Below are 27007 nucleotides of genomic sequence, written 5' to 3' on the forward strand. Positions count from 1 at the left end.
TTGTAATATATATTATGAATAAAATAGTGTTGACATTTGTATTTGTGTAATTTGAGACTGAGACCATTTCACCATGTATGGTAAAAAGTCTATTGACAAGGTATGACAGCAATCCATGCTTTGGTTTTGTTTACCTGGCCACTGTTTCAATTTGTAACTCAGTTTAAGCATGTGTGGCACAAATCCAATGTCAATGGTACCTATACTGAACAAAAATATAAACACAACAATTTCAACAATTGTACTGAGTTACAATTCATATAAGGAAATCAGTCAATTGAAATTAATTCATTAGGCCCTAATCTATGGATTTCACACGAATGGGCAGGGGCGTAGCCATGGATGGTCAAAATGAGTTTTTCAGCACAAAAGGGCTTTATTACAGACAGAAAGACTCCTCAGTTTCATCAGCTGTCCGGGTGGCGGGTCTCAGATGATCCCGCAGGTGAAGAAGCCGGATATGGAGGTCCCGGGCTGGCGTGGTTACACGTGGTCTGAGGTTGTGAGGCCGGTTGGACGTACTGGCAAATTATCTAAAATGACGTTGGAGGCGGTTTATGGTAGAGAAATGAACATTCAATTCTCTGGCAACATCTCTGGTGGACATTCCTGCAGTCAACATGCCAATTGCATGCTCCCTCAACTTGAGACATCTGTGGCATTGTCTTGTGAAACAACTGTACATTTTAGAGTGGCCTTATTGTCCCCAGCACAAGGTGCACCTGTGTAATGATCATGCTGTTTAATCAGCTTCTTAATATGCCACACCTGTCAGATGGATGGATTATCTTGGTAAAGGAAAAATGCTCACCAACAGGGATGTAAACCAATTTGTGCACAAAAGTTTAGAGAAATAATACAATTACATTTCTGGGATCTTTTATTTCAGCTCATGAAACATGGGACCAAAACTTTACATGTTGCATTTCTATTTTTGTTCAGTATATATTAGCATGTTCGCGCTTCATGTCCAAGCTGTCCAAAAGTATAAAAAAATGTATTGTGTAACTCAATGAAGTTACTCAGATGATTTGGACGCGTGATTTGGAGGTGTAAAAATGCTAATATAGGTACCATTGACTTGTATTGGATTTGTGACACAAAGTTAGCATTTTAAGCAATGGCTAGGTAAACTAAACCAAATCATGGTTTGCTGTCATACCTTGTCCATATACTTCTTACAGGGTAAGGAAACCAATGTCATTTTGGAGTGTATCCCTTTAATATCCAAAGATAATTTGTCCCACCGATGCTCATCTATAAAAACATATATTTTTTTACAATGATTTTTTGGGGAACTCAGTTCGGCTTTAAACTTACTCTTGAAAGTTGTAATAGTAGGTACAATTTCGAAATTGGGTAGTGCATCATCAGTTCCTCTCGTCATGTTAGTCATTGCATGCCTTAGAGAGCTATTTATAACTTGTCAGAAATGTCTAGATGAACTAGCCCATGTCAGCCAACATTTTGTTATTTAGTTGTTGTTTTTTGCCCCATCTACATCATAGGTACACGTCAACTATGACAGACAAATTGAGGAAAAAAAATCCAGAAAATCACATTGTAGGATTTTTTATGAATTTATTTGCAAATTATGGTGGAAAATAAGTATTTGGTCACCTACAAACAAGCAAGATTTCTGGCTCTCACAGACCTGTAACTTCTTCTTTAAGAGGCTCCTCTGTCCTCCACTCGTTACCTGTATTAATGGCACCTGTTTGAACTTGTTATCAGTATAAAAGACACCTGTCCACAACCTCAAACAGTCACACTCCAAACTCCACTATGGCGAAGACCAAAGAGCTGTCAAAGGACACCAGAAACAAAATTGTAGACCTGCACCAGGCTGGGAAGACTGAATCTGCAATAGGTAAGCAGCTTGGTTTGAAGAAATCAACTGTGGGAGCAATTATTAAGAAATGGAAGACATACAAGACCACTGATAATCTCCCTCGATCTGGGGCTCCACGGAAGATCTCACCCTGTGGGGTCAAAATGATCACAAGAACGGTGAGCAAAAATCCCAGAACCACACGGGGGGACCTAGTGAATGACCTGCAGAGAGCTGGGACCAAAGTAACAAAGCCTACCATCAGTAACACACTACGCCGCCAGGGACTCAAATCCTGCAGTGCCAGACGTGTCCCCCTGCTTAAGCCAGTACATGTCCAGGCCCGTCTTAAGTTTGCTAGAGTGCATTTGGATGATCCAGAAGAGGATTGGGAGAATGTCAGATGAAACCAAAATAGAACTTTTTGGTAAAAACTCAACTCGTCGTGTTTGGAGGACAAAGAATGCTGAGTTGCATCCAAAGAACACCATACCTACTGTGAAGCATGAGGGTGGAAACATCATGCTTTGGGGCTGTTTTTCTGCAAAGGGACCAGGACGACTGATCTGTGTAAAGGAAAGAATGAATGGGGCCATGTATCGTGAGATTTTGAGTGAAAACCTCCTTCCATCAGCAAGGGCATTGAAGATGAAACGTGGCTGGGTCTTTCAGCATGACAATGATCCCAAACACACCGCCCGGGCAACGAAGGAGTGGCTTCGTAAGAAGCATTTCAAGGTCCTGGAGTGGCCTAGACAGTCTCCAGATCTCAACCCCATAGAAAATCTTTGGAGGGAGTTGAAAGTCCGTGTTGCCCAGCGACAGCCCCAAAACATCATTACTCTAGAGGAGATCTGCATGGAGGAATGGGCCAAAATACCAGCAACAGTGTGTGAAGACTTACAGAAAACGTTTGACCTGTGTCATTGCCAACAAAGGGTATATAACAAAGTATTGAGAAACTTTTGTTATTGACCAAATACTTATTTTCCACCATAATTTGCAAATAAATTCATTAAAAATCCTACAATGTGATTTTCTGGATTTTGTCTGTCATAGTTGACGTGTACCTATGATGAAAATTACAGGCCTCTCTCATCTTTTGAAGTGGGAGAACTTGCACAATTGGTGGCTGACAAAATAATTTTTCCCCACTGTATATTGTTGTAATTTTTTAGTCACTCAAATATCACATGAATACACATTAGACATGGCTCAATTTATAGTATCGTAAGAAAATTTGCTTTAAAACGGCATCATTTTCTTTGCACCCCATGACAAAATGTGTAGAATTGCAGGAAATATGCTTTAAATCTGCACAATTCTCCACCAACGAGGGGTGTGAACAGTTTGTGTCATTAATAGCGCTTGTGTGCCCATAGACGAGGCGCGTGCCCGCATGGTGGGCGCGGGATGTTCACCAATGCTGGAAGGGTGGCCCAAGCATAAATGTTTGGGAAACCCAGATCTAGATTGTTATTTATGTATTGTGTAGGCTGGTACTATCCTACTTGAAATAAAATCATGGCAGGGAAAAAATTGGCCACGTTAGCTACCACCGGCGAAACCGTGAATACAGCTGCCCAGTAGAAGCACTTAATGTAGGTAAGCACGTCCATACAAGTACAACACCAATGCAATACCGTCCTTCGCACCAGCTTGGCTTCTTGTCGTGCTTCCCGAAGACAGTGACGTTGGCTAATTGGCATGTCACTGTGACATCCTTATTGTAGCGACCCGCACAGACAGCTGTGTGTTATGTGTTAGGCTAGTAGATGGTTGTGTTGTACCTACCAGTACCCAGTGTTCGCGGGGTCCGACATGTCAATCAACCTGCTATCTGCCAATCACGGGAATGCCTGGAATGTTCTGATGCCGGGCATCCTGGCGGTTGGCGGAGTGGCGTGGAGGGGGGTTGGGCAGGGGGATGGAGCATTGGAAGTTAAGACCAGGTTTAGCCTTTGTTCTCTCTCTTTTTTACGTCTGGGCTTCACAAGAGAAGGTCACGATTGGCTTGTGGGTTATCTTTCATTTATTTGGCGTGGGCTACGGCCAAACAGTAGCCTGTGTAAAGTTGGTTTAATAAACCGTCCATTCGTAAACTCAATCCTCTGTCTGGACAGTTGTTATTTTATGATCTAGTCAGGTCACCACATTGGTGTCAGAAGTAAAAACGTTGATAAAAGTTAGCCAGCTAGCTAGCTGACTTCTGTGGCTAGCTACCGTAGGTGAGAACGGGGGTTGAAGATGCTTCGAGGGAATCCGAAAGTGAAGGTGGAGGTAGGGGACGATTATGGCCAAGGAGGTGCGTGTGCATGGACGTCGGGGGTTCTGGCTGAGGAGATCGCCTGGGCATCGGAGCCCAGAGGCCGCTTGAGGGAGGACGTTAGAGTGATGGCGGCTGAAGCGGGCATGAGTGCTTCGTCGACTGTGTTTGCGCGGATTCTGGTGGGCGGACCGAAGGGTGACGTCGGCACGGCGGGACGAGAATCTGGGGCTCAGGATGTAAACAAACATGGCGGCGCCCAGTTCCGGCTGCGTCCGTATCCGTTAAGACCCCGAAGTATTCCGGTAAGGCGGATTGGGAAGCTTTTCATGCTCAGTTTGAACTGTTAGCTCATTTTAGGGGGTGGTCGGATGAAGATAGGGCACTGCAGTTGGCTTTATGCCTCACGGATGAAGCTCTGGCCTGTTTGATATTGATTAGCCCCGAGGACAGACGGGATTATGGTGCTTTAGTGGGAGCACTGAGGAGGCGCTATGGACAGTGTGTTCAGCCCGGGCTACTGCGCTCCGAACTGAGTAATAGACGCAGGCAGCCTGGAGAGCCTCTACGGGTGCTAGCTAATGACATTGAGAGCCTCTCTCGGCGGGCATATGCTCACATGCCCCCCTCCGTGCAGAGCGAGCTAGCACGGGACCAGTTCATACAGGCGCTCTCTCCTACGGAGCTGCGCATACAGACCCAGCTGGCTCATCCTGAGTCATTGCAGGTAGCCTTGGAGATGGCTTTGGAGAGGGAGCTGGTGTGGGCTGGGGCTTCAGCTGGGGCTTTGGTGGGGGTGCAGGGAGACAGACCCTCTGTGCGAGCTGGGGGGCAGAGCAGCCCGGAGCCGGAAAAGCCTGCATGGGTGGCTGAAATGACAGAACTCATTCGTGCTGTGTCGCTACAGGCGGCACGAAACACACGCCCTGGTCCCAGGGTCTGCTGGGGTTGTGGCCAGCCAGGCCATCTGCGCCGAGATTGCCCCATGTCCCCCAGAGCTCAGGGGAAGCGGCTCGGGGTCCGCATAGACCGGGTAGTGCGGACCCCTGGCTTTCTATCCCAACCACCATCTTCTTCAGGGAGGAGCCCACCGGCACAGACGGGGAAGCAAGGCTCCACTTCCCCCAGAAGCAGACGAGGGCAAGCGGATGGAGCCTGTTGTTGTGGTGGGCCGGACCTGTGTTGGGGACTTTTGTCATGTCCCTGTCACTGTGGAGGGGGTGCCCTGCTCCGCCCTGGTGGACACTGGGTCCACAGTAACCCTGGTGAGGCCAGATATTGTGCCAGGTTGGACTCAGTGTGAGCCTACAACTGTGCAGCTCCGCACAGTCACAGGTGAGCTGGCACCCATGAAAGGGAAGGGAATAATGACTCTGACAGTAGGGGGCAGGACTGTGCGTCATCCTGTGTGGGTGGCGGCTGTGCAGGACCCTTGTATCCTGGGGTTGGACTTTCTTAGGAGCACAGGCTGCCAGTTAGACCTAAATAGGGGCACACTGAGCTTCCAGGGAGGGCCGGAGGTCACCATGGCCCCCTAATGTCACATTCACTCAACCCAACAAACCCTTTACTCCAACAGTTAAAGCAGCAGAGACTCATGGCTGCCCCCTCCCCCCACATCTGGGTGTGACTTTTCCCCAGCCCCCCCCAGTCACCTACGGCGTTGCGTTACATTCCCCCAGCTACCTCCACGACACAGTCCTCTGTGAGCCCGGGCCGCGCCCCCCCAGCCCAGCTACCCCAGATGGGAGGGGAGAGGACACTGTCTGCAGTGAGGGAGATATGGGGGAGGAACTGTGTTGGTCTTGACCCCGAGCAGCAGGAACGGTTGAGGCAGTTGCTGTTTGAATTCAGAGACAGCTTTGCGCTGAGTGAGGAAGAGGTGGGTCAGACTCATCTGGTGCAGCATGAGATCGACACAGGTGATGCTCGACCTATCAAGATGCGTCCCCGCCGTATCCCGCTGGCACGCCAGGAGGCGGCAGACAAGGCTGTGTTGGAGATGCAGCGGGCAGACTTCATTGAGCCCTCAGACAGCCCCTGGGCGGCGCCAGTCGTCATGGTTCCGAAGAAGGGGGGCAAGCTGAGGTTCTGTGCGGACTACAGGCGGCTGAATGAGGTAACCAGGAAGGACTCATACTCCATACCACGTATCGATGAGTCGCTGGACCTGGTTAGGGGGTCCTCCTGGTTCTCCTCACTAGACCTCCGCAGTGGCTACTGGCAGGTGCCCCTCTCCCCAGAGGCCAGAGCCAAAACTGCGTTCTCCACTAACAGAGGACACTGGCAGTTCAAGGTCCTGTGCTTTGGCCTGTGCAACGCTCCAGCTACTTTTGAGCGTTTGATGGACAGGGTGCTGGATGGCATCCCCCGACAGCAGTGTCTGGTATACCTCGATGACATCCTGGCCCATGGCAGCTCCTTCCAGTCAGCCCTGGGGCGCTACGGTGTGTGCTGGAGAGGGTGGCTGCCGCAGGTCTGAAGCTCCACCCTGAGAAGTGCCACTTCATGAGGAGAGAGGTGTCCTTCTTGGGCCACCGAGTGGGGAAGGAGGGGATCAGCACCATGGAGGACAAGGTAGCGGCTGTCAGAGACTGGCCCACCCCACCGACCAGCGTCAGCTGAAGAGCTTCCTGGGCCTGGCCTCGTACTACAGGAGGTTTGTACGGGGCTTCTCAGCGTTGCTGCTCCACTGAACCGCCTGCTGCCGAAGGACAAGGCTTTCACTTGGACAGTGGAGTGTGAGGAGGCGTTCAACACCCTCAAACGTGCACTGATCGAGGCCCCCGTGCTCGCCCCCCCTGACCTCACATTGCCCTTTATCCTGGACACAGACGCGAGCAATGTGGGCATGGGTGGGGTGCTGGCCCAGGTGGGGCCAGAGGGGGAGAGAGCGGTGGCGTACTTCAGCAAAACATTTGACAAACATAAGCGCCGCTACTGTGTCACCCGGCGGGAGCTCTTGGCTGTTGTGGCTTCCGTCAAACACTTCAAGTACTACCTGGGTGGTCTGCCCTTTACTGTAAGGACTGACCACTCTGCTCTCCAGTGGCTCATGTCTTTCAGAGAGCCAGAGGGGCAGGTGGCACGCTGGTTGGAGGAGCCTCACGCCATGTCCCGTCGGCCCTGTACTGCAGACGGCTGCCGCCACTGTGAACGGAGAGAGGGACGGGAGAGAGAGCTGTGTGCAGAGGAGGGGGTCTGTGCCACAGTGTGTCGGGCGAGCGGGCCTGTCTGCTGTGAGCTGCAGACTGTCGACGTGGCTGAATGGGGGCAGCAGCAGGGACGGGACACAGACCTACAGCCAGTGCTACAGTGGGTAGAGGCGCAGGTGAGGCCACCATGGGAAGAGGTGACAGCGCTCTCACTCGCGACCAAAGGGTTGTGGTCAAAGTTTGAGCGACTGCGGCTGGCTGATGGCGTGTTACAGCGGGCATGGAAGGAGTCAGCTACGGGGGAGGAGAGGTGGCAGGTGGTGGTCCCAAAAGCATTGCGGGAGGCTGTGCTCCAGAGTACTCATGGGGGGGTGGGGACTGGACACTTTGGGGTCACAAAAACACTGCGCCGCCTCCGTCAGGGCTTTTACTGGGGGCAGCACAAGAGGGATGTGGAAGACTTTTGCCGCCGCTGTGACAACTGCACAGCGAGAAAGGGCCCCCAGGCCGCTCTCATGCTCAGCTCCAACAGTTCCCAGTGGGGGCTCCCATGGAGAGGGTGGGAGTGGATGTAGTTGGGCCGTTCCCCACCACAGACAGTGGAAACCGCTGGGTGCTCACGGCCATGGACTATTTCACAAAATGGCCCGAGGCCTATGCTCTGCCTGACCAGGAGGCAGAGACCATCGTCGACGCACTGACAGCGGGGATGTTCAGCAGGTTTGGAGCTGCAGAGTCCATCCACAGCGACCAAGGCAGAAACTTTGAGTCCCGTGTGTTCGCCACCATGTGTGAGAGGCTGGGTATGCACAAGACCCGCACTACTCCCCTCCATCCTCAAAGTGATGGCCTTGTGGAGCGCTTCAACAAAACGCTTGGACAGCAGCTGGCCATCGTCTCTTCCAAACACCAGCGTGACTGGGACAAGCACCTGCCTATGGTCCTCATGGCATGCCGCTCCGCTGTCCAAGACACCACCTCCTGCACGCCTGCCCTCCTCATGCTGGGGAGAGAGATCCGTACCCCTGCGGAGATGGCGTTTGGTCGGCCCCTGGATAGCCCTCATGTTTCCCCGGGGCCGGAGTATGCCCGGAGACTCCAGGACCGCCTGGAGACAGCCCACACCTTCGCCAGAGAGAGCAGCTGCTGAATGCAGGTGTGAGGCAGAAGAGGAACTATGACGTGCACACCCGGGGAAGGCACTTTGTGGCTGGGGAGCTGGTCTGGGTCTACAGCCCGCTAAGGAAAAAAGGCAGATGCCCCAAGTTGGACAGTCACTGGGTGGGACCCTGCAGTGTCCTGGAGAGGGTAGGGGAGGTTGTTTACCGGGTGCAGCTTCCTCCCAGGGGGAGAAAGGTGACACTGCACCGGGACAGGTTAGCCCCATATAGAGGGGCCTCTTCTCCCCAAACCCCAGGAACCCCCACAATTCCCCTCTCTGGCAATGACATTCTCCAGGCACCCACCCCCAGGTGCCGCAGACAAGGCTCCAGACAGCCCACTCCCCCTGTGTCACCGCGTGGTTCCCCAGAGCCACGGACTGTACTACCCGTTCCCCGCTTCCTTGTCCCCCATGTCCTTGCCTTCATCCCCTGGTTCCCAGAGGGGCACTCTGCGGCCATCACAGCCACGCAGGCAAAGGAGACCTCCGGGTCGCTTCAGAGACTTTTGTTTGTTCCCTCGGGGACGAGGGACTTTGTGGTGGGGGGCTGTGTAGCGACCCGCACAGACAGCTGTGTGTTATGTGTTAGGCTAGTAGATGGTTGTGTTGTACCTACCAGTACCCAGTGTTCGCGGGGTCCGACATGTCAATCAACCTGCTATCTGCCAATCACGGGAATGCCTGGAATGTTCTGATGCCGGGCATCCTGGCGGTTGGCGGAGTGGCGTGGAGGGGGGTTGGGCAGGGGGATGGAGCATTGGAAGTTAAGACCAGGTTTAGCCTTTGTTCTCTCTCTTTTTTACGTCTGGGCTTCACAAGAGAAGGTCACGATTGGCTTGTGGGTTATCTTTCATTTATTTGGCGTGGGCTACGGCCAAACAGTAGCCTGTGTAAAGTTGGTTTAATAAACCGTCCATTCGTAAACTCAATCCTCTGTCTGGACAGTTGTTCTTTTATGATCTAGTCAGGTCACCACATTATGAATACTGTCATCACAGATGAATGAGCAAACCAGTCTATGGTTAAAATTATATTTTCTACCATCGCCGAGCGACTCTAGCTAGCTAGCTAGCTAGTTAACTAAATTAACCTAACTCTAGGATGCTATCGCCATAGCAACGGAATACTCTCGCGGTATTTCAATGGTAGATCTCGTCACAACCCCATACTCACAGACAATACATTTATCCGGGAATGGCCGGCAGTGGGAGAAGATAGAGCGAGATGGATTTTGGCCGACGTTCTGCTAATTTACTCATCTATGAAACATTTGATCTGAATACAGGTTTCTGTTTCGAAAACTAAAATATGTTGCAAGTAGAGTGGACTAAGTTTGGTAGACTTTACCCTTTGTCAAAGTTTCCAAAAATTGCGTTGTTTAGAACGAGTACAAGGGCGAATTGAGTTATTGCACACGCGCACTTCACAGAGTAGGCGTTCCCTAACGGAAATATGCAAATAATGCTAGAACATGCCAATAGACTCGTGCTAGCTCGTGCTTGGCTCTGCCCACCTCCTTACTGTGATTAATTTGCTCCCATTGGAAACGACAGGCTGTGGTATATCTTGGGTTAGGTATACAAATCTTTGCCATACTCTTTGTCACTGTCAGACACAGTGTTATAGTATCCCAATCCATTAGGTGGCAACAAAGACCTTCAGCTAGGATTAATATTCGTTTTGCGAAGAAGCTTTCCTCAATACCGAGTTCTGATTGGTTGTATACACGAGCGTTCTACACACTCACAAGATGGCAGCGTCCTTAGGAAAGGTGTGCTGTAATCAGCTGACATTGACAGCGAGGAGAATTGGCAGGTAATGTTGTAGTTTCCTTGTGAAAGTTCGTCTATTTGCCGAATTACGTTGCTATTCCTATGCATGGTGGCTACACACCATTGGAAGAGGCATAATATAATTTTGTTGTTGGGAGAAAATGAACCCCGGTTTGCTCATTTCAAAGGTACTTACAGCTAACATTAGCCAGCTAGCTAACTAGCTCTTATCATGACGCGAATGTCTTGTCACTCGTGTCAAAAGCATTTGATATCTAACGTTACTACGAGTCAGCAATATTGGGTTGTTTACAACCCCACCTACTATGTTATGATTCTGCATTGTTGTCTCTGTCAATTTGTCAGTGACAATGCCACTCACAGTTTAGTGGTTGGGCCACCATGCTGGCAGGAAAAATATTAAAGTAAATTTGGCGCAAAAATTTGCACTGGTGGCCAATATACCACGGCTAATAGATGTATCCAGGCACTCCGCGTTGCGTCTTGCGTAAGAACAGCACTTAGCCATGGTATATTGGCCATACCACACCTCCTCGGGCCTTATTGCTTAATTATATTTATTTTAGGTCGGATGTCTTAATATGGTATTGGGATAGTTATTGAAATATATAACTAGAGTGTGCTTCTTCTGTCTGCCTGCAGTGGCTGGCTCCTCTTCAGAGTACAAAGAGCCAGACAGTCTCAGCAGGGGCCATGGCGTTCATTTTCCAGTGGTGAGTTTCACACTGACATCCTCACACAATAGTCCCTGACAAGACCCAGGCATTTACAACCAACATGGTGACTGGGGCTGTCTAAAACTCTTAGACTACATTCCCATTAGTCTCTGTGCTAATAAGATGAACATACTCAGTGGTAGTGCGTTAACCAAAAGTAAAGTGGCATTACTGCTTTCTACCATCCTGTATCGCTTACAAACTCTTTAAAACACCTTCAGACCCCTACTAGTGCATTCCTCCAATGGCCTCACAGGGGCGCCATCTCACCTCTGACACCAATGTAACAAATTCAGAGACAGTGAGGTGGAAATTGTAGTACCAATTTACTGAACATTCCAATGGCCTTAGTAGGTGTATAAATCATCAGTTGCTATAGTATTCTTATGACAAAGCCATATATTTTTGTATTTTATAACAATGTTGGAGTCTTAAGTTGTGCACTAATGGATTACACGCAGTGATGTAGTGGTTAAAAAATAGGTGGGTAAATGCTCGCGCAAAATAAAAAAGGTGGATAAACATGTACCCTCTACTATACCACTGATTACACCACAATGGTTTCAGTGTTTGAAAGAATTGTGCATTGATGCAAGCATCGAGACATAAATTGTTAGGCCTAGATATTTTACGTTTGGCACAACTACCCTTGGCTGTGGGTTTGCCAAACACTGGTCTGTTAATTGTTTATATTAGGGCTTCTCTCATTCTAGCCAGTACATTATCAGTAAAAACTTACATGGTGAACTTTCACAGACACAAATAATTACATAATTTGATGTGAGTCAAAACGATATCACACTATCCAGCTAGTAGCCTAGGCTGTTGTCTCAACTCAGTAATTAGTCTACCCTGTTCTATGGTTTATTTACAATACCGTGAAGTGCACATTTAGCTACAATAAGAATTATGATAAAAAATATATTTATGCAAGACTTCTTATGGAAAGTGCCGTAACTGTTCCTACTATTAACCTTGTGTATATGCATGGTGCATGGCGATGGTGGTTCAATGCAGCCTCTCTAGGCCTTCAGGCTCGCATCAGGCCCTTTCCCCTCCTCATCGCCACCGGTGGAGGCTACATGGGATACGACCAGTACGGCCGCTACAAGGACCGGGAGCTAACAAAGATCGGTATTGAGGTGCCTCCACGCATCGCCAATGAAACCCAGGTAGGGAGAACTTCTGGTGTCAATCTACTGTATCTTTGGACCTGGTCATGGTCCCAGGTACCAGGATGGGTATCGTGGAGAACAATATCACAGGTATTCTTATGCTTGCTGTCAACACTAGTTCAACCCACTGTTTACTGTTTGAACTTGAATAGCCTAATCGAATGGCTTCTTGTCAGCAAGGAAAATCCACACCCGGTATGATTTTTCAGTCCCTCCATGTAAGACAAACTCAACCTCAATTTGATATCTCTGGATGCTGAGAAGTGTGTACAGAGCTAAGACTCAAAGGATGTGTGTGATTGAGCTGGTGTGTGTGTTTGTCCGTCGGACTCTGTCCATTTGTGTCCTTCCTTCATGCTGCTCTTTCTTTCTTTTCTTCCTGCTTGCTGGCATTGTCTGTGTTCTGTTGCTCTGTTATGCAATGTCAGTATTTTGTAGGTTCTCTGAGAATATTTTGGGGTGTCGCCATAATGTATTCAGACCCCTTTTTCCACATTTGGTTACATTACAGCCTTATTCTAAAATGGATTTAATAATTGTTTCCCCTCATCAATCTACACACAATACCACATAATGAAAAAGTGAAAACAGGTTTTTATAAATTTTTGCAAATGTATATAAAAACGAATACCTTATTTACATAAGTGTTCAGGCCCTTTGCTATGAGACTTGAAATTGAGCTCCAGTGCATCCTGTTTCCATTGATCATCCTTGAGATGTTTCTACAATTTGATTGGAGTCCACCTGTGCTAAATTCAATTGATTGGACATGATTTAGAAAGGCACACACCTGTCAATATAAGGTCCCACAGTTGACAGTGCTTATCAGAGCAAAAAACCAAGCCATGAGGTCGAAGGAATTGTCTGTAGAGACAGGAGTTTGTCGATGCACAGATCTGGGGAAGGGTACCAAAAAATGTCTGCAGCATTGAAGGTCCCCAAGAACAAAGTGGCCTCCATCATTCTTAAATGGAAGAAGTTTGGAACCAGCAAGACTCTTCCTAGAGCTGATCGCCTGGCCAAACTGAGCAATCGGGGGAGAAGGGCTTTGGTCAGGGAGGTGACTAAGAACCCAATGGTCACTCTGACAGAGCTCCAGAGTTCCTCTGTGGACATGGGAGAACCTTCCAGAAGGACAACCATCTCTGCAGCACTCCACCAATCACGCTTTTATCGTAGTGGCCAGACGGAAGCCACTCCTCAGTAAAAGGCACATGACAACAAGCTTGGAGTTTGCCTAAAGGACTCTCAGAACATGAGAAACAAGATTCTCTGGTCTGATGAAACCAAGATTGAACTCTTTGTCCTGAATGTCAAGCGTCACGTCTGGAGGAAACCTGGCACCATCCCTACGGTGAAGCATGGTGGTGGCAGCATCAGGTTGTGGGGATGTTTTTCAGCGGCAGGGACTGGGAGACTAGTCAGGATCGAGGCAAAGATGAACGGAGCAAAGTACAGAGAGATCCTTGATGAAAACCTGCTCCAGAGCGCTCAGGACCTCAGACTGGGGCGAAGGTTCACCTTCCAACAGGACAATGACCCTAAGGACACAGCCAAGACAACGCAGGAGTGGCTTCGGGACAAGTCTCTGAATGTCCTTGAGTGGCCCAGACTTGAAAATAAATGCATTGTTGGTTAAGGGCTGTAAGTAAGCATTTCACGGTAATGTCTACACCTGTTGTATTCAGCACATGTGGCAAATTAAATTTGATTTGATCGAACATCTCTGGAGAGACCTGAAAATAACTGCGCAGCGACACTCCCCATCCAACCTGACAGCTTGAGAGGATCTGAGAGAAGAATGGGAGAAACTCCCCAAATACAGGTGTGCCAAGCTTGTAGCGTCATACCCAAGAAGACTCTAAGCTGTAATTGCTGCCAAAGTTGCTTCAACAAAGTACTGAGTAAAGGGTCTGAATACTTATGTAAATGTTATATTTCTGTTTTTAATATATTTGCAAAAATGTCTAATCCTGTTTTGGTTTGTCATTATGGGGTATTGTGTGTAGATTGATGAGGAAGGAAAAAACTATTTAATCTGTTTTAGAATAAGGCTGTAACATAACAAAATGTGGAAAAAGTCAAGGGGTCTGAATACTTTCCGAATGCACTATGTAGGCAAAAATGAAAGCTCGGACGATATGAGATTTTGGGTCTGATACCAATTTTATGGATGCAAAAGACACCGATTACCGGTATATCTGCCGATATATCGGGTTTTTTTTTAGATGTAGATTGAAAAACAGACAGTTTTTACACATTGTGCTCCAAATGTTTCAGATATTCTAAATGATGATTTCTTAAAGCTGCAATATGTAAATTTTTGGACTACCTGACCAAATTCGCATAGAAATGTGACTTATAGATCTGTCATTCTCATTGAAAACAAGTCTAAGAAGCGGTATATCTGTTCTATGTGTGCTATTTCTATGCTTCCCGTTCTTAAGTTTAGTTTTTGCATATTTTACTTTTGGTTTTGTATAACAGCTGAAAATACAATATTTTTTGGGTTATGAAAAATATATTTCACAGTGGATTAAATGGTACAATGATTCTCTAAACTGTACTTGCTTGTTTTGTCACAAACTGAAATTAGGGAAACTATTAGAATTGTAGCAACCAGAAAATAGCGGTGTGATTTCTGCATAGTGAATCTTTAACTAAATATTAAAATTAACATTATTTAAGAATTTTATTTGTGGTTTATTTGATCATCACCAAAAATCAACTATATAGATTCACAAGTGCTTTACATCAGTCAAAGGTCATGTAAAGAACCTTGGCAACCTTGCAATGAGAGCTTGTTATGACCCTTATGTGACAAGCACAGGCTAGTTGTTCATTACGACAATGTTTTCTTACTTAAACCATAATGCAAAATACACAGTTTTATATTTCAATGCGCAGATGACTGAAAACATTCATGCAAGAAAATGCTTGCCGCACTGGTTTTAGTCACACACGTTCTAATTTAGCTAGCTGGCTAACAATCTTATCTCATCATGAATGCAAGCACATGGCCTGAATGATAGATCTGTGCCAACTGTCTTGCTTTTTGCAGATGGCATACTTCGGAAAACTAACTAAAGAAGCCCCTAATAGGCCCAGACAGTAAGTGTTATTGTTGTGTTCACTTTGGCGCCAGTCCAGTGTTCGCACAAGTAGCACAGATCTCTTGCTAGCTAGCTGGCTAACTACCTTGCTGGCTAGATAGCGCCTAACCACATTGCTGGCCAGCTAACGTTAACTAAGTGAGAGTGTGATGAGGACCGGGGCTGCTTGCTTGGTGAAGTGTACTTTTGATTATTTAATATTTAAATACGCTGTCACTGGCTGTGGCAAGCTACTCGTCGTCAAACTACCATGCCTACTCTCTCTCATGTCGTGACTTAGGGCTGAATTATGTTCAATGAGCATCTCACACCTCTTCAGGCAACCATTGAAAAATAAAAATAAATGACTGTAAATAAGCAGACATATTTGTTCATTCTACGTACATAATATCGGCGCTTTATCTGTGAAATAAAGACTGATACAAGTATATCTGTGAAAGGCTAATATCGGCCGATTTTTATATCGTTCAACCGATTTTATCAGTCGAGCTCTAGGCAAAATATTGTTAGTTGAGATCACGTCAACTGCATCATTACGGAAGTCCAGAGAGGACAAAAAAAAATGTATTCCCTCGTTATGTCGATCACAACTTATTTATCTCATGATCACGACATAACAAAAGTTATTTGGTCGATCACAAGAAACTCTATAAATAGGAGTGGACGTATTGATAGATTGACAGCAGTGTCATAGTGCATCAGAGGCAGTAAGACTCTACAAAGATGTAAGACCTTTGTTTAGAGCACATCTGTCGTGTGCTCGACATAACGGAATATATATATTTTTATTCATCTGTTCTCTCTGGGCTTCCGTACATCATAGCTTTGATTTATGCCAGATATGTTGACTTCGTCAGTTTTAGTGGTACGTTCTGTCTTTGAGTGCAGAACTAGGCAAATTTTGTCTGTCACTTTGTCTCTAATGCCTTACAAGTTGTTGACCTAATCAAACTGGTTCGGAACAGCTCGATTAGCAAACCTAATCCAGAAGTGATACTGAGGCTCATTCTGTGGGATTTTACTGTTGCAATAGTGAAGAGTGAGGAGGGTCACCGTGGTCTTTAAGTGTCCATAGTGTTAGTGTCATAGTAGTAATCACAACAGGCCCCATGTTGGTGTGTCATGGGAGTAAGCACAACAAGCTCCACGTAGCCTATTGTTTGTTTAGGCTATTTAACATGGGAGACAGCCAAGTGTCAAAATAGGTGATGTCATTGCAGATAACCAGCAACCATAAAATCAGATCAGACCGATCAGATGGACTAAGCATAAGCCTGTTTTTCTGTGACTTTTCCCCTCCCTTTCTGTAGTGTAATCATCTTACCATACATGTTAGATACTGTAAGACCAAGTCAAAGACTCTCAAATCACTGATGCTCCTAAATAAAAAGTTCCAGGTCGCACAGCAAAATATTTAGGCGCATATGCGACTAAAATGGTCGCACTGTTTTTACCCCTTTTTCTCCCCAATTTCGTGGTATCTAATTGGTAGTTACAGTCTTGTCCCGTACAGACACGGGAGAGGCGAAGGTCGAGAGCCGTGCATCCTCCGGAAGCCAGCCGCACCAATGTGTTGGAGGAAACACCGTACACCTGGCGACCGTGTCAGCGTGCACAGCGCCCGCCACTGGAGTCGCTAGTGCGCGATGGGACAAGAACATCCTTGCCAGCCAAACCCTCCCCTAACCTGGACGACGCTGGGCCAATTGTGCTCCGCCCCATGGGTCTCCCGGTCGCGGCCGGCTGCGACAGAGCCTAGACTCGAACCAGGATCTCTAGTGGCACAGCTAGCACTGCGATGCAGTGCCTTAGACCACTTCGCCACTCGTGAGGCCCGGGCCCCCCAAGCTTTCTGAGCAAAAAATAAGTATATAAAAAAAACGCAACTAATTAATAATTTTAATTCTTGGACATGATTGTAATATCACCAGGAAATGAGCTCGAAGTGATTTTAATTTATGAAATCTGTTCCGAAGTATTCCCACGCATAAATAGGGGCATATTCAGTGCTTGACTTGGGCAGGAGCTCACCGGAGCGGAGTACCGACACCTCAAATGTTCTACTGCTTGAGCTCCTGTTCCTCTTATAGAATATTAGCTCAAAAGTATTGTGAAGCTCCTGCACCTAAAATATAAACCGTACCGGCACCCAAAATGAGTACCGGATCCTATTTCAGTACAAGTGAAGCACTGGGCATATGTGATCATATATACCAAGGTTTGAAAGGATTCTGTTTTTCTCATACTATATCTGTTTGGGTTTCTTGCAGTCGATTTGCAGTGTACAAATGATTTACAACTATGTTCCGACCATCTGCTCATGGAAAAATCGTCCCACAGCTGAATGTGATTGGGACCCCTGGTCTAGGACTTGTGCCACTCGCACATAATTATGTAATTTTACAGACACCACAGGGGACAGTATGACAATGCACAGAAGGCATCACTTCAAATTGTCTTCTCTTCATTTTATGTACGTGCATTAACCAAATAGCCTACAGAAAATAAATGGAATCTCCCCCAACCCTGCCAAAATGTATCATATGCCATTCCTTTTAATATGAGGACATTTAGATCCTCCTTCCCTCTCTGTAGAATCAGTGCTTTTGTTCAGTCTCTTCTATACTGTTTTACTACTGTGAGCCAGAGAGACTTGCTTTTGACAAAACTGTACTTGACAAAACATCCCTTTAAACTGTTGCACATCAGTATGTAAAGGAGCTGATCTTATGTACACTGACAGTTTGGTGGGCTTATTTGCTTTAGCTACAAAAGGGTGAATATTTATTCGGCAGGACTGTAATAAATTATTGCGTATTGTGAAGTGTACCCTTTAGGGGCCTGGTATGCAGACTTGCTCAATAGGGCTTTACAATGAATTGAGTGTGGGGTGAGGTTTTGTCACAGAGGAAATGGAAGCTCATTGGCTAGTTTGGGGGATTGGGTTAGTTTTTATCTCGCTATATTGTAAATAAACATGGAACCGCCAACGTGGTGGACTTTCGGTCGCATCCCCTGTGAACTGTCCAGTACAACATGCAACTATCAGAAAGTGACTTGGCAAGGTCCCCTGGTCACTGTCAAGGTCAGGATTGTCATCATGGCATCTCAACTTCACACAGTGACTGTGAACACCCATGCACACTGACTGTGGACAAGTGCTGAGCGATTAACCCAAATGTTGGTTTATTTTAGTTTTTTAAAGACATCTTGGTTTTTTAAGAATTAATTGACAATTATTTGAATTCCATTTAGTTTTTTAGTTTTTTGTGCGCTGAATGCACCATTTGTGCCGTTTCTCTAGAGAGATTTGTCTCTGAGACTTGTTGTCCAAACTCCTCATAATTAAGTGCAGAAAAGTTGGTAATTAACTACAATGACCAGAATCCATTGTGCCTGTTCTCATTTGGTTCTTTCCGGGCAAGCCTGTGGGGCCGGCAGACAGACATGGAGAGGAAGAGCGAGAGAGAGACACGAGGGGAATAAAGAGCGGTTGCTTAGGTATTTCTATCCGACAGTACATGTAATTGATTGATAGTTGTTATTTAGCAGTGTTAAAAGTATGCCTGATCTACTTTGAAAAACTACTGAAATAGTGATTTTGTCAGACAGAACGCAGCTAGTCAGCTATGGTTAGCCTACTAGCCTGAAGGATGACTCTTTGGGGAGCACAGAGATGGCTGGCTGCTACAGCCTGAGCAGAGATGATATGGTGACTATAAATAAAATATTAAGTAATCAAAAAAAAAGTAATATCCCGAACTGAAATATTTTATTAAAGTAATGTGAATAAAGGATGATTTATTAATAAGTGATATGCAGTAATGGCCAATCACTACCATCAATAGTGTTACAGCATTGAAAACTGTGATTATACTGAACCAACCTCAAAAAGCACTTATTGCTCAGCACTACTGTGGGGACACACGCTTGTCAGAGAGTTAGGCTCACACTTCACAAGTCTCATTTGGCTTCTCAAAGACCCACATGCACATGGCCTCCTAACAATGGCCTGGGTTCTTCTCCGGGTGAATCTGGGCTGAGATGCGAATGGAATGGTAATGAGCCGGCTGGACAAGGGCCCTCACTTTTCCCTCCGACAAGCCAAAGGAATACAGCATTCTGAGCCAGCTACAGGGAAATTAGGGTTAGGAGCATTCCCTTTCTGTCTCACTCTCTACCCAAAGAGGAACTGCTAAATCTGTCTGTAAAGACAGTGGTATTGTGTATTTGTGTAACATATTTTACATTTGCATGTAGTATGGATAAATGTGGTTAGATACATTTGAATATTTACATAGAAATATGTTGAAATAGGCTAATTGTGGTTATTTCCATCTGCTTAGCCTATGTCAATATAAAGGGCCGATTATTGGCCTTTGCTAGTGTATCGGCCGTTGACGATCGGCTTTGCCGATAGTCCCTTTCCCTTTCCATAGCAAAGCTGCTGCTATGCCAGTTGCCACTCTCCGCTTGAGCCACGAGCACTGCACCATGCCGAGGAATGTCAAGCTGGGAAAATCACCAGCAGCAGCAAGCTAGCTCATTCAAATGAATCAAATGTTTTGTCAAATGCGCGGAGTACAACAGATGTAGACCTTACAGTGAAATGCTTACAAGCCCTTAACCAACAATGCAGTTTTAAGAAAGAATACCAAAATAATAATAATAATTAAAGAGCAGCGGCAAAATAACAATAGCGAGGCTATATACAGGGGGTACCGGGGGCAATGCAAATAGTCTGGGTAGCCATTTGATTAGATGTTCAGGTGTCTTATGGCTTGGGGGTAGAAGCTGTTTAGAAGCCTCTTGGACCTAGATTTGGTGCTCCGGTACCGCTTGCCGTGCGGTAGCAGAGAGAACAGTCTATGACTAGGGTGGCTGGAGTCTTTGACAATTTTTAGGGCCTTCCTCTGATATCGCCTGGTATAGAGGTCCTGGATGGCAGGAAGCTTGGCCCCAGTGATGTACTGGGCTGTACGCACAACCCTCTGTAGTGCCTTGCGGTCGGAGGCCGAGCAGTTGCCATACCAGGCAGTGACGCAACCAGTCAGGATGCTCTCGATGGTGTAGCTGTAGACCCTTTTTGAGGATCTGAGGACCCATGCCAAATCATCAGTCTCCTTAGGTGGAATAGGTTTTGACGTGCCCTCTTCACGGCTGTCCTGGTGTGCTTGGACCATGTTAGTTTGTTGGTGATGTGGACACCAAGGAACTTGAAGCTCTCAACCTGCTCCACTACAGCCCCGTCGATGAGAATGGGGGCATGCCCGGTCCTCTTATTTTTCCTGTAGTCCACAATAATCTCCTTTTGTCTTGATCACGTTGAGGGAGAGGTTGTTGTCCTGGCACCACACGGCCAGGTCTCTGACCTCCTCCCTATAGGCTGTCTCGTCATTGTTGGTGATCAGGCCTACCACTGTTGTGTCATCGGCAAACTTAATGATGGTGTTGGAGTCGTGCCTGGCCATGCAGTCATGAGTGAACAGGGAGTACAGGAGGGGACTGAGCATGCACCCCTGAGGGGCCCCCTTGTTGTGGATCAGCGTGGCGGATGTGTTGTGACCTACCCTTACCACCTGGGGGCGGCCCGTCAGGAAGTCCAGGATCCAGTTGCGGAGGGAGGTGTTTAGTCCCAGAGTCCTTAGCTTAGTGATGAGCTTTGAGGGCACTATGGTGTTGAATGCTGAGCTGTAGTCAATTAATAGCATTCTCACATAGGTGTTCCTTTTGTCAAGGTGTGGAAGGGCAGTGTGGAGCGCAATAGATTTCATCATCTGTGGATCTGTTAGGGTGGTATGCAAATTAGTGGGTCTAGGGTTTCTTGGATAATGGTGTTGATGTGAGCCATGACCAGCCTTTCAAAGCACTTTCATTTAGGCAGGTTACCTTAGTGTTCTTGGGCACAGGGACTATGGTGGTCTGCTTGAAACATGTTGGTATTACAGACTCAGACAGGCAGAGGTTGAAAATGTCAGTGAAGACACTTGCCAGTTGGTCAGCGCATGCTCGGAGTACATGTCCTGGAAATCCGTCTGGCCCTGTGGCCTTGAGGATAGTGATGACCACAGCAGTGGTTTTTATACTTTTCCTCGTTAAATAAGATTTGGTTCAGGTAATCACCTAATCAGTACCTAATTCAGTAGAATGAGGTGTGCCTGTGTTGGAATTCAACAGACACTGGAATGGAATGGCTGTCATACATGTAGAGATGCTGATTTAAGAGAAATTTGCAGTGGTCTCTTAATTTTTCCAGATATATATATATATACAGTGGGGAAAAAAAGTATTTAGTCAGCCACCAATTGTGCATGTTCTCCCACTTAAAAAGATGAGAGAGGCCTGTAATTTTCATCATAGGTACACGTCAACTATGACAGACAAATTGAGAAAAAAAAATCCAGAAAATCCCATTGTAGGATTTTTTATGAATTTATTTGCAAATTATGGTGGAAAATAAGTATTTGGTCACCTACAAACAAGCAAGATTTCTGGCTCTCACAGATCTGTAACTTCTTCTTTAAGAGGCTCCTCTGTCCTCCACTCGTTACCTGTATTAATGGCACCTGTTTGAACTTGTTATCAGTATAAAAGACACCTGTCCACAACCTCAAACAGTCACACTCCAAACTTCACAATGGCCAAGACCAAAGAGCTGTCAAAGGACACCAAAAACAAAATTGTAGACCTGCACCAGGCTGGGAAGACTGAATCTGCAATAGGTAAGCAGCTTGGTTTGAAGAAATCAACTGTGGGAGCAATTATTAGGAAATGGAAGACATATATGACCACTGATAATCTCCCTCGATCTGGGGCTCCACGCAAGATCTCACCCCGTGGGGTCAAAATGATCACAAGAACGGTGAGCAAAAATCCCAGAACCACACGGGGGACCTAGTGAATGACCTGCAGAGAGCTGGGACCAAAGTAACAAAGCCAACCATCAGTAACACACTACGCCGCCAGGGACTCAAATCCTGCAGTGCAAGACGTATACCCCTGCTTAAGCCAGTACATGTCCAGGCCCGTCTGAAGTGCATTTGGATGATCCAGAAGAGGATTGGGAGAATGTTATATGGTCAGATGAAACCAAAATATAACTTTTTGGTAAAAACTCAACTCGTCATGTTTGGAGGACAAAGAATGCTGAGTTGCATCCAAAGAACACCATACCTACTGTGAAGCATGGGGTTGGAAACATCATGCTTTGGGGCTGTTTTTCTGCAAAGGGACCAGGACGACTGATCCGTGTAAAGGAAAGAATGAATGGGGCCATGTATCGTGAGATATTGAGTGAAACCCTCCTTCCATCAGCAAGGGCATTGAAGATGAAACGTGGCTGGGTCTTTCAGCATGACAATGATCCCAAACACACCGCCCGGGCAACGAAGGAGTGGCTTCGTAAGAAGCATTTCAAGGTCCTGGAGTGGCCTAGCCAGTCTCCAGATCTCAACCCCATAGAAAATCTTTGTAGGGAGTTGAAAGTCTGTGTTGCCCAGCGACAGCCCCAAAACATCACTGCTCTAGAGGAGATCTGCATGGAGGAATGGGCCAAAATACCAACAACAGTGTGTGAAAACCTTGTGAAGACTTACAGAAAACGTTTGACCTGTGTCATTGCCAACAAAGGGTATATAACAAAGTATTGAGAAACTTTTGTTACTGGCCAAATACTTATTTTCCACCATCATATGCCAATAAATTCATTAAAAATCCTACAATGTGATTTTCTGGATTTTTTTTCCTCATTTTGTCTGTCATAGTTGACGTGTACCTATGATGAAAATTACAGGACTCTCTCATCTTTTTAAGTGGGAGAACTTGCACAATTGGTGGCTGACTAAATACTTTTTTTCCCCACTGTATATCACACACACTACCGTTCAGAAGTTTGGGGTCACCTAGAAATGTCCTTGTTTTCCATGAAAACATACATGAAATGAGTTTGAATAGGAAATATAGCTAAATGCATAGGAAATATAGTCATTGACAAGGTTAGAAATAATGATTTTTAATTGAAATAATTGTGTCCTTTAAACTTTGCTTTCGACAAAGAATCCTCCATTTGCAGCAATTACAGCCTTGCAGACATTTACATTACATTTTACATTTTAGTCATTTAGCAGACGCTCTTATCCAGAGCGACTTACAGGAGCAATTAGGGTTAAGTGCCTTGCTTAAGGGCACATCGACAGATTTTTCACCTAGTCGGCTCGGGGATTAGAACCAGCGACCTTTCGGTTACTGGCACAACGCTCTTACCCACTAAGCTACCTGCTGCCTATACAGACCTTTGGCATTCTAGTTGTCAATTTGTTGATGTAATCTGACGAGATTTCACCCCATGCTTCCTGAAGCACCTCCCACAAGTTGTATTGGCTTGATGGGCACTTCTTACGTACCATACGGTCAAGCTGCTCCCACAACAGCTCAATAGGGTTGAGATCCGGTGACTGTGCTGGCCACTCCATTATAGACAGAATACCAGCTGACTGCTTCTTCCCTAAATAGTTCTTGCATAGTTTGGAGCTGTGCTTTGGGTCATTGTCCTGTTGTAGGAGGAAATTGGCTCCAATCAAGCGCTGTCCACAGGATATGGCATGGTGTTGCAAAATGGAGTGATAGTCTTCCTTCTTCAAGATCCCTTTTACCCTGTACAAATTTCCCGCTTTACCACCACCAAAGCACCCCCAGACCATCACATTGCCTCCACCATGCTTGACAGATGGCTTCAAGCACTCCTCCAGCATCTTTTCATTTGGTCTGCGTCTCACAAATGTTCTTTTTTGTGATCCGAACACCTCAAACTTCGATTCGTCTGTCCATAACACTTTTTTCCAATCTTCCTCTGTCCGGTGTCTGTGTTCTTTTGCCCATCTTAATCTTTTCTTTTTATTGGCCAGTCTGAGATATGGCTTTTTCTTTGCAACTCTACCTAGAAGGTCAGCATCCCGGAGTCGCCTCTTCACTGTTGATGTTGAGACTGGTGTTTTGCGGGTACTATTTAATGAAGCTGCCAGTTGAGGACCTGTGAGGTGTCTGTTTCTCAAACTAGACACTAATGTATTTGTCCTCTTGCTCAGTTGTGCACCGGGGCCTCCCACTCTTTCTTTTCTGGTTAGAGCCAGTTTGCGCTGTTCTGTGAAGGGAGTAGTACACAGCGTTGTAGAATATCTTCAGTTTCTTGGCAATTTCTCGCATGGAATTGCCTTCATTTCTCAGAACAAGAATAGACTGACGAGTTTCAGAAGAAAGTTATTTGTTTCTGGCCATTTTGAGCCTGTAATCGAACCCACAATTGCTGATGCTCCAGATACTCAACTAGTCTCAAGAAGGCCAGTTTTTTTTATTGCTTCTTTAATCAGCACAAGTTTTCATCTGTGCTAACATAATTGCAAAAGGGTTTTCTAATGATCGATTAGCCTTTTAAAATGATAAACTTGGATTAGCAAACACAACATGCCATTGGAACACTTTACAAAAAGAAAAGTTACAACAGACTCTCTGGTACACTTAATTTATTTAGTGTTTACGTAGTTCCAAACGGTCAGAAAAATGTATATTGTAATCTAACAGCACCTGTTTGGCGCACGTAGCGCTTGCTCCATACCTTATTTTTCTTGATCTCCAGTATTTTCCACAACTAGTCAAATTTATTCCACACGTCTGACTTCCCCTTTACCTCCTGTGCAAACAGTAAACATTCCCCCGTTTCGAGTTTATTTGTCACGTTCTCTGCATCCATTTTGCTGTCACGTGTTACGGTGTTCAGAGTTTGTTATAACCAATTTATTGATGTGATTATGATATGCTATAGGTCAGGCCCTAATGGTCACGTCCATGCAAAGCATGCATGTGTCACGTAAAGAGAGCAAGGGTTGAGGGAATAGGTAATGTTTTTCCTAAACAAATTAGGGATTTAGGTAACATACTATTGCAGCTTCAGCAACACAGACAGCGCTATACACACTGTTTTGTGGTCTGAGTCAGGCGGCACAATCAAATCAATTGCGGTCGGACCCCCTCTAGTCATTTGTTTGTCTTAATTATTTAATCAAACAGTTTGCTTAAAGCATCAGACAAGCTCAGTGCAAATAGTTGATTTGATTAAAACACATAGGATATGTCTATATGGAGAGAGAAATTGACCAATCGATTGGTCGAAATAACATTTTTTTGTCGGGGAAAGCCCTAGTAAATTGACAGTTGATAGTCGGATTAGATTGTCATAGGGAAAGAAGGAAGTGTTTTAAAATGCCTAAATAAAGGTTGGCAATCGGTTTAGCTACCTAAGAATCTTCCTGCATGTTTATGAACCAAGAAAGCTGTAGATCAGCACGCGTGTTTTTGCGTTCTCACTTCTCAAACTATGGGCAGATTTTAGTCATTCAGACAGAACGTGCATCGTCGTTTCATCTTTTTTCCTGCCCTCATATTATGCACATTTATGGCTTGTTAGGAAATGTATCGCCATTGAGCTAGTTCTCATAGTAGCAGTAAACAGCACGAAGTGATATGGGCGATGCAGAGAGAAGTGAGGAGATGTGAAAGGGAGTGGAGTTACAGCCTTGCTCTATCCAATCGTAGCAGTAGGATCAAGTTACAACCCGCCCATTTCTTGACAGATGGCTGAACTAGCCAATTGAGTTGTTTCAAATTTCGTCCTGGCAGCTGTTTAGAGATGCGTCCTGACCACTGAAAAAAATAATTTTACCCGATCACAGAAAATGACTTTTATACTAGTTTCATAAGCATTTGTTATCAGAAATGATATTACATTGGACCCATTTGCATTGAATAGATGTTATTTTATATTCTCAATCTAACAGCTGTGCCTAATATGATGTCCTTCCATACAGGCTTGACATGTTGGAGTGATGCTTCTATGCAATTGTTGTTGATCATTAGGCTAATATAAGTCCCAAATGGAAGGCCAACAGATTTTGTCATCTGTAGCGCCCTAGACTCCACTGATCAGCCAAAACAAGCTCAATAACTCAATGCATGCATACACTCCTATTGAATATGCGTTCACCTGTATTGTGAGTAGGCCTATGCCATCTTCATTTTTATTTGATTTATAAGGATCCCCATTAGCCGACACCAATGGCGACAGCTAGTCTTACTGGGGTCCGACACACAACAAAAAATACATTACAGACAGAATACTTTACAATTTACATATATTTAAAAACATTAACATGAATAGATACTTTTATTTGAATGGAAATATAATACACCCAGTTTATAAAGAGATTTACCATTCAAATAAAAGTATTACCATTCAAATGTATTCATTAATGCATACATGGCTGTCTCTGGGAAATTGTCATTCAAATTGAAACATTTAATGATATTAAATATCGGCCTCCTTGACCCCCAGAAATCGGCATAGGCCCTAAAAGATCCATATCGGTTGTTCTCTACAGGTAACTGGCAAAATAATGAGAACACTTGAGTAAATGAGGGCTGTAAAGTATATTGAAAGCAGGTGCTTCCACACAGGTGTGGTTCTTGAGTTAATTAAGCAATTAACATCCCATCATGCTTAGGGTCATGTATAGAAATGCTAGGCAAGCCATTATTTTTGCTACCATGGCTATGCCCTCATAGGATGACAATGTCCCTATCCACGGGGCATGAGCGAGTGGTCACTGAATGGGTTAATGAGCATTAAAACAATGTAAACCATATGCCATGGCCATCTCAGTCACCAGATCTCAACCCAATTTAACACTTATGGGAGATTCTGGAGCGGCACCTGAGACAGTGTTTTCCACCACCATCAACAAAACG

At 45.6% G+C, this 27007-nt stretch overlaps 1 protein-coding gene across 2 annotated transcripts in view; it reads left to right on the forward strand.

Moving 5' to 3' along the window:
- The first annotated feature begins 10125 nt into the window (after positions 1 to 10125).
- Positions 10126 to 27007, forward strand: part of LOC121582628 (phosphatidylserine decarboxylase proenzyme, mitochondrial) — a 34596-nt gene continuing 17714 nt past the window's right edge. The window contains exons 1-3 of one of the 2 annotated variants that reach the window (XM_041898568.2): positions 10126 to 10229; positions 10850 to 10920; positions 11941 to 12095. In XM_041898568.2, coding sequence (XP_041754502.1) covers positions 10165 to 10229; positions 10850 to 10920; positions 11941 to 12095 — 291 coding nt within the window. In that variant the 5' untranslated portion in view covers positions 10126 to 10164. Of the gene's footprint in view, positions 10230 to 10849; positions 10921 to 11940; positions 12096 to 18572; positions 18713 to 27007 lie in introns of those variants that run through there. The other variant, XM_041898567.2, reaches the window with a different exon arrangement.

Source organism: Coregonus clupeaformis, chromosome 15 (assembly GCF_020615455.1).
Source record: "Coregonus clupeaformis isolate EN_2021a chromosome 15, ASM2061545v1, whole genome shotgun sequence".
In the NCBI taxonomy this organism is placed as follows: domain Eukaryota; kingdom Metazoa; phylum Chordata; class Actinopteri; order Salmoniformes; family Salmonidae; genus Coregonus; species Coregonus clupeaformis.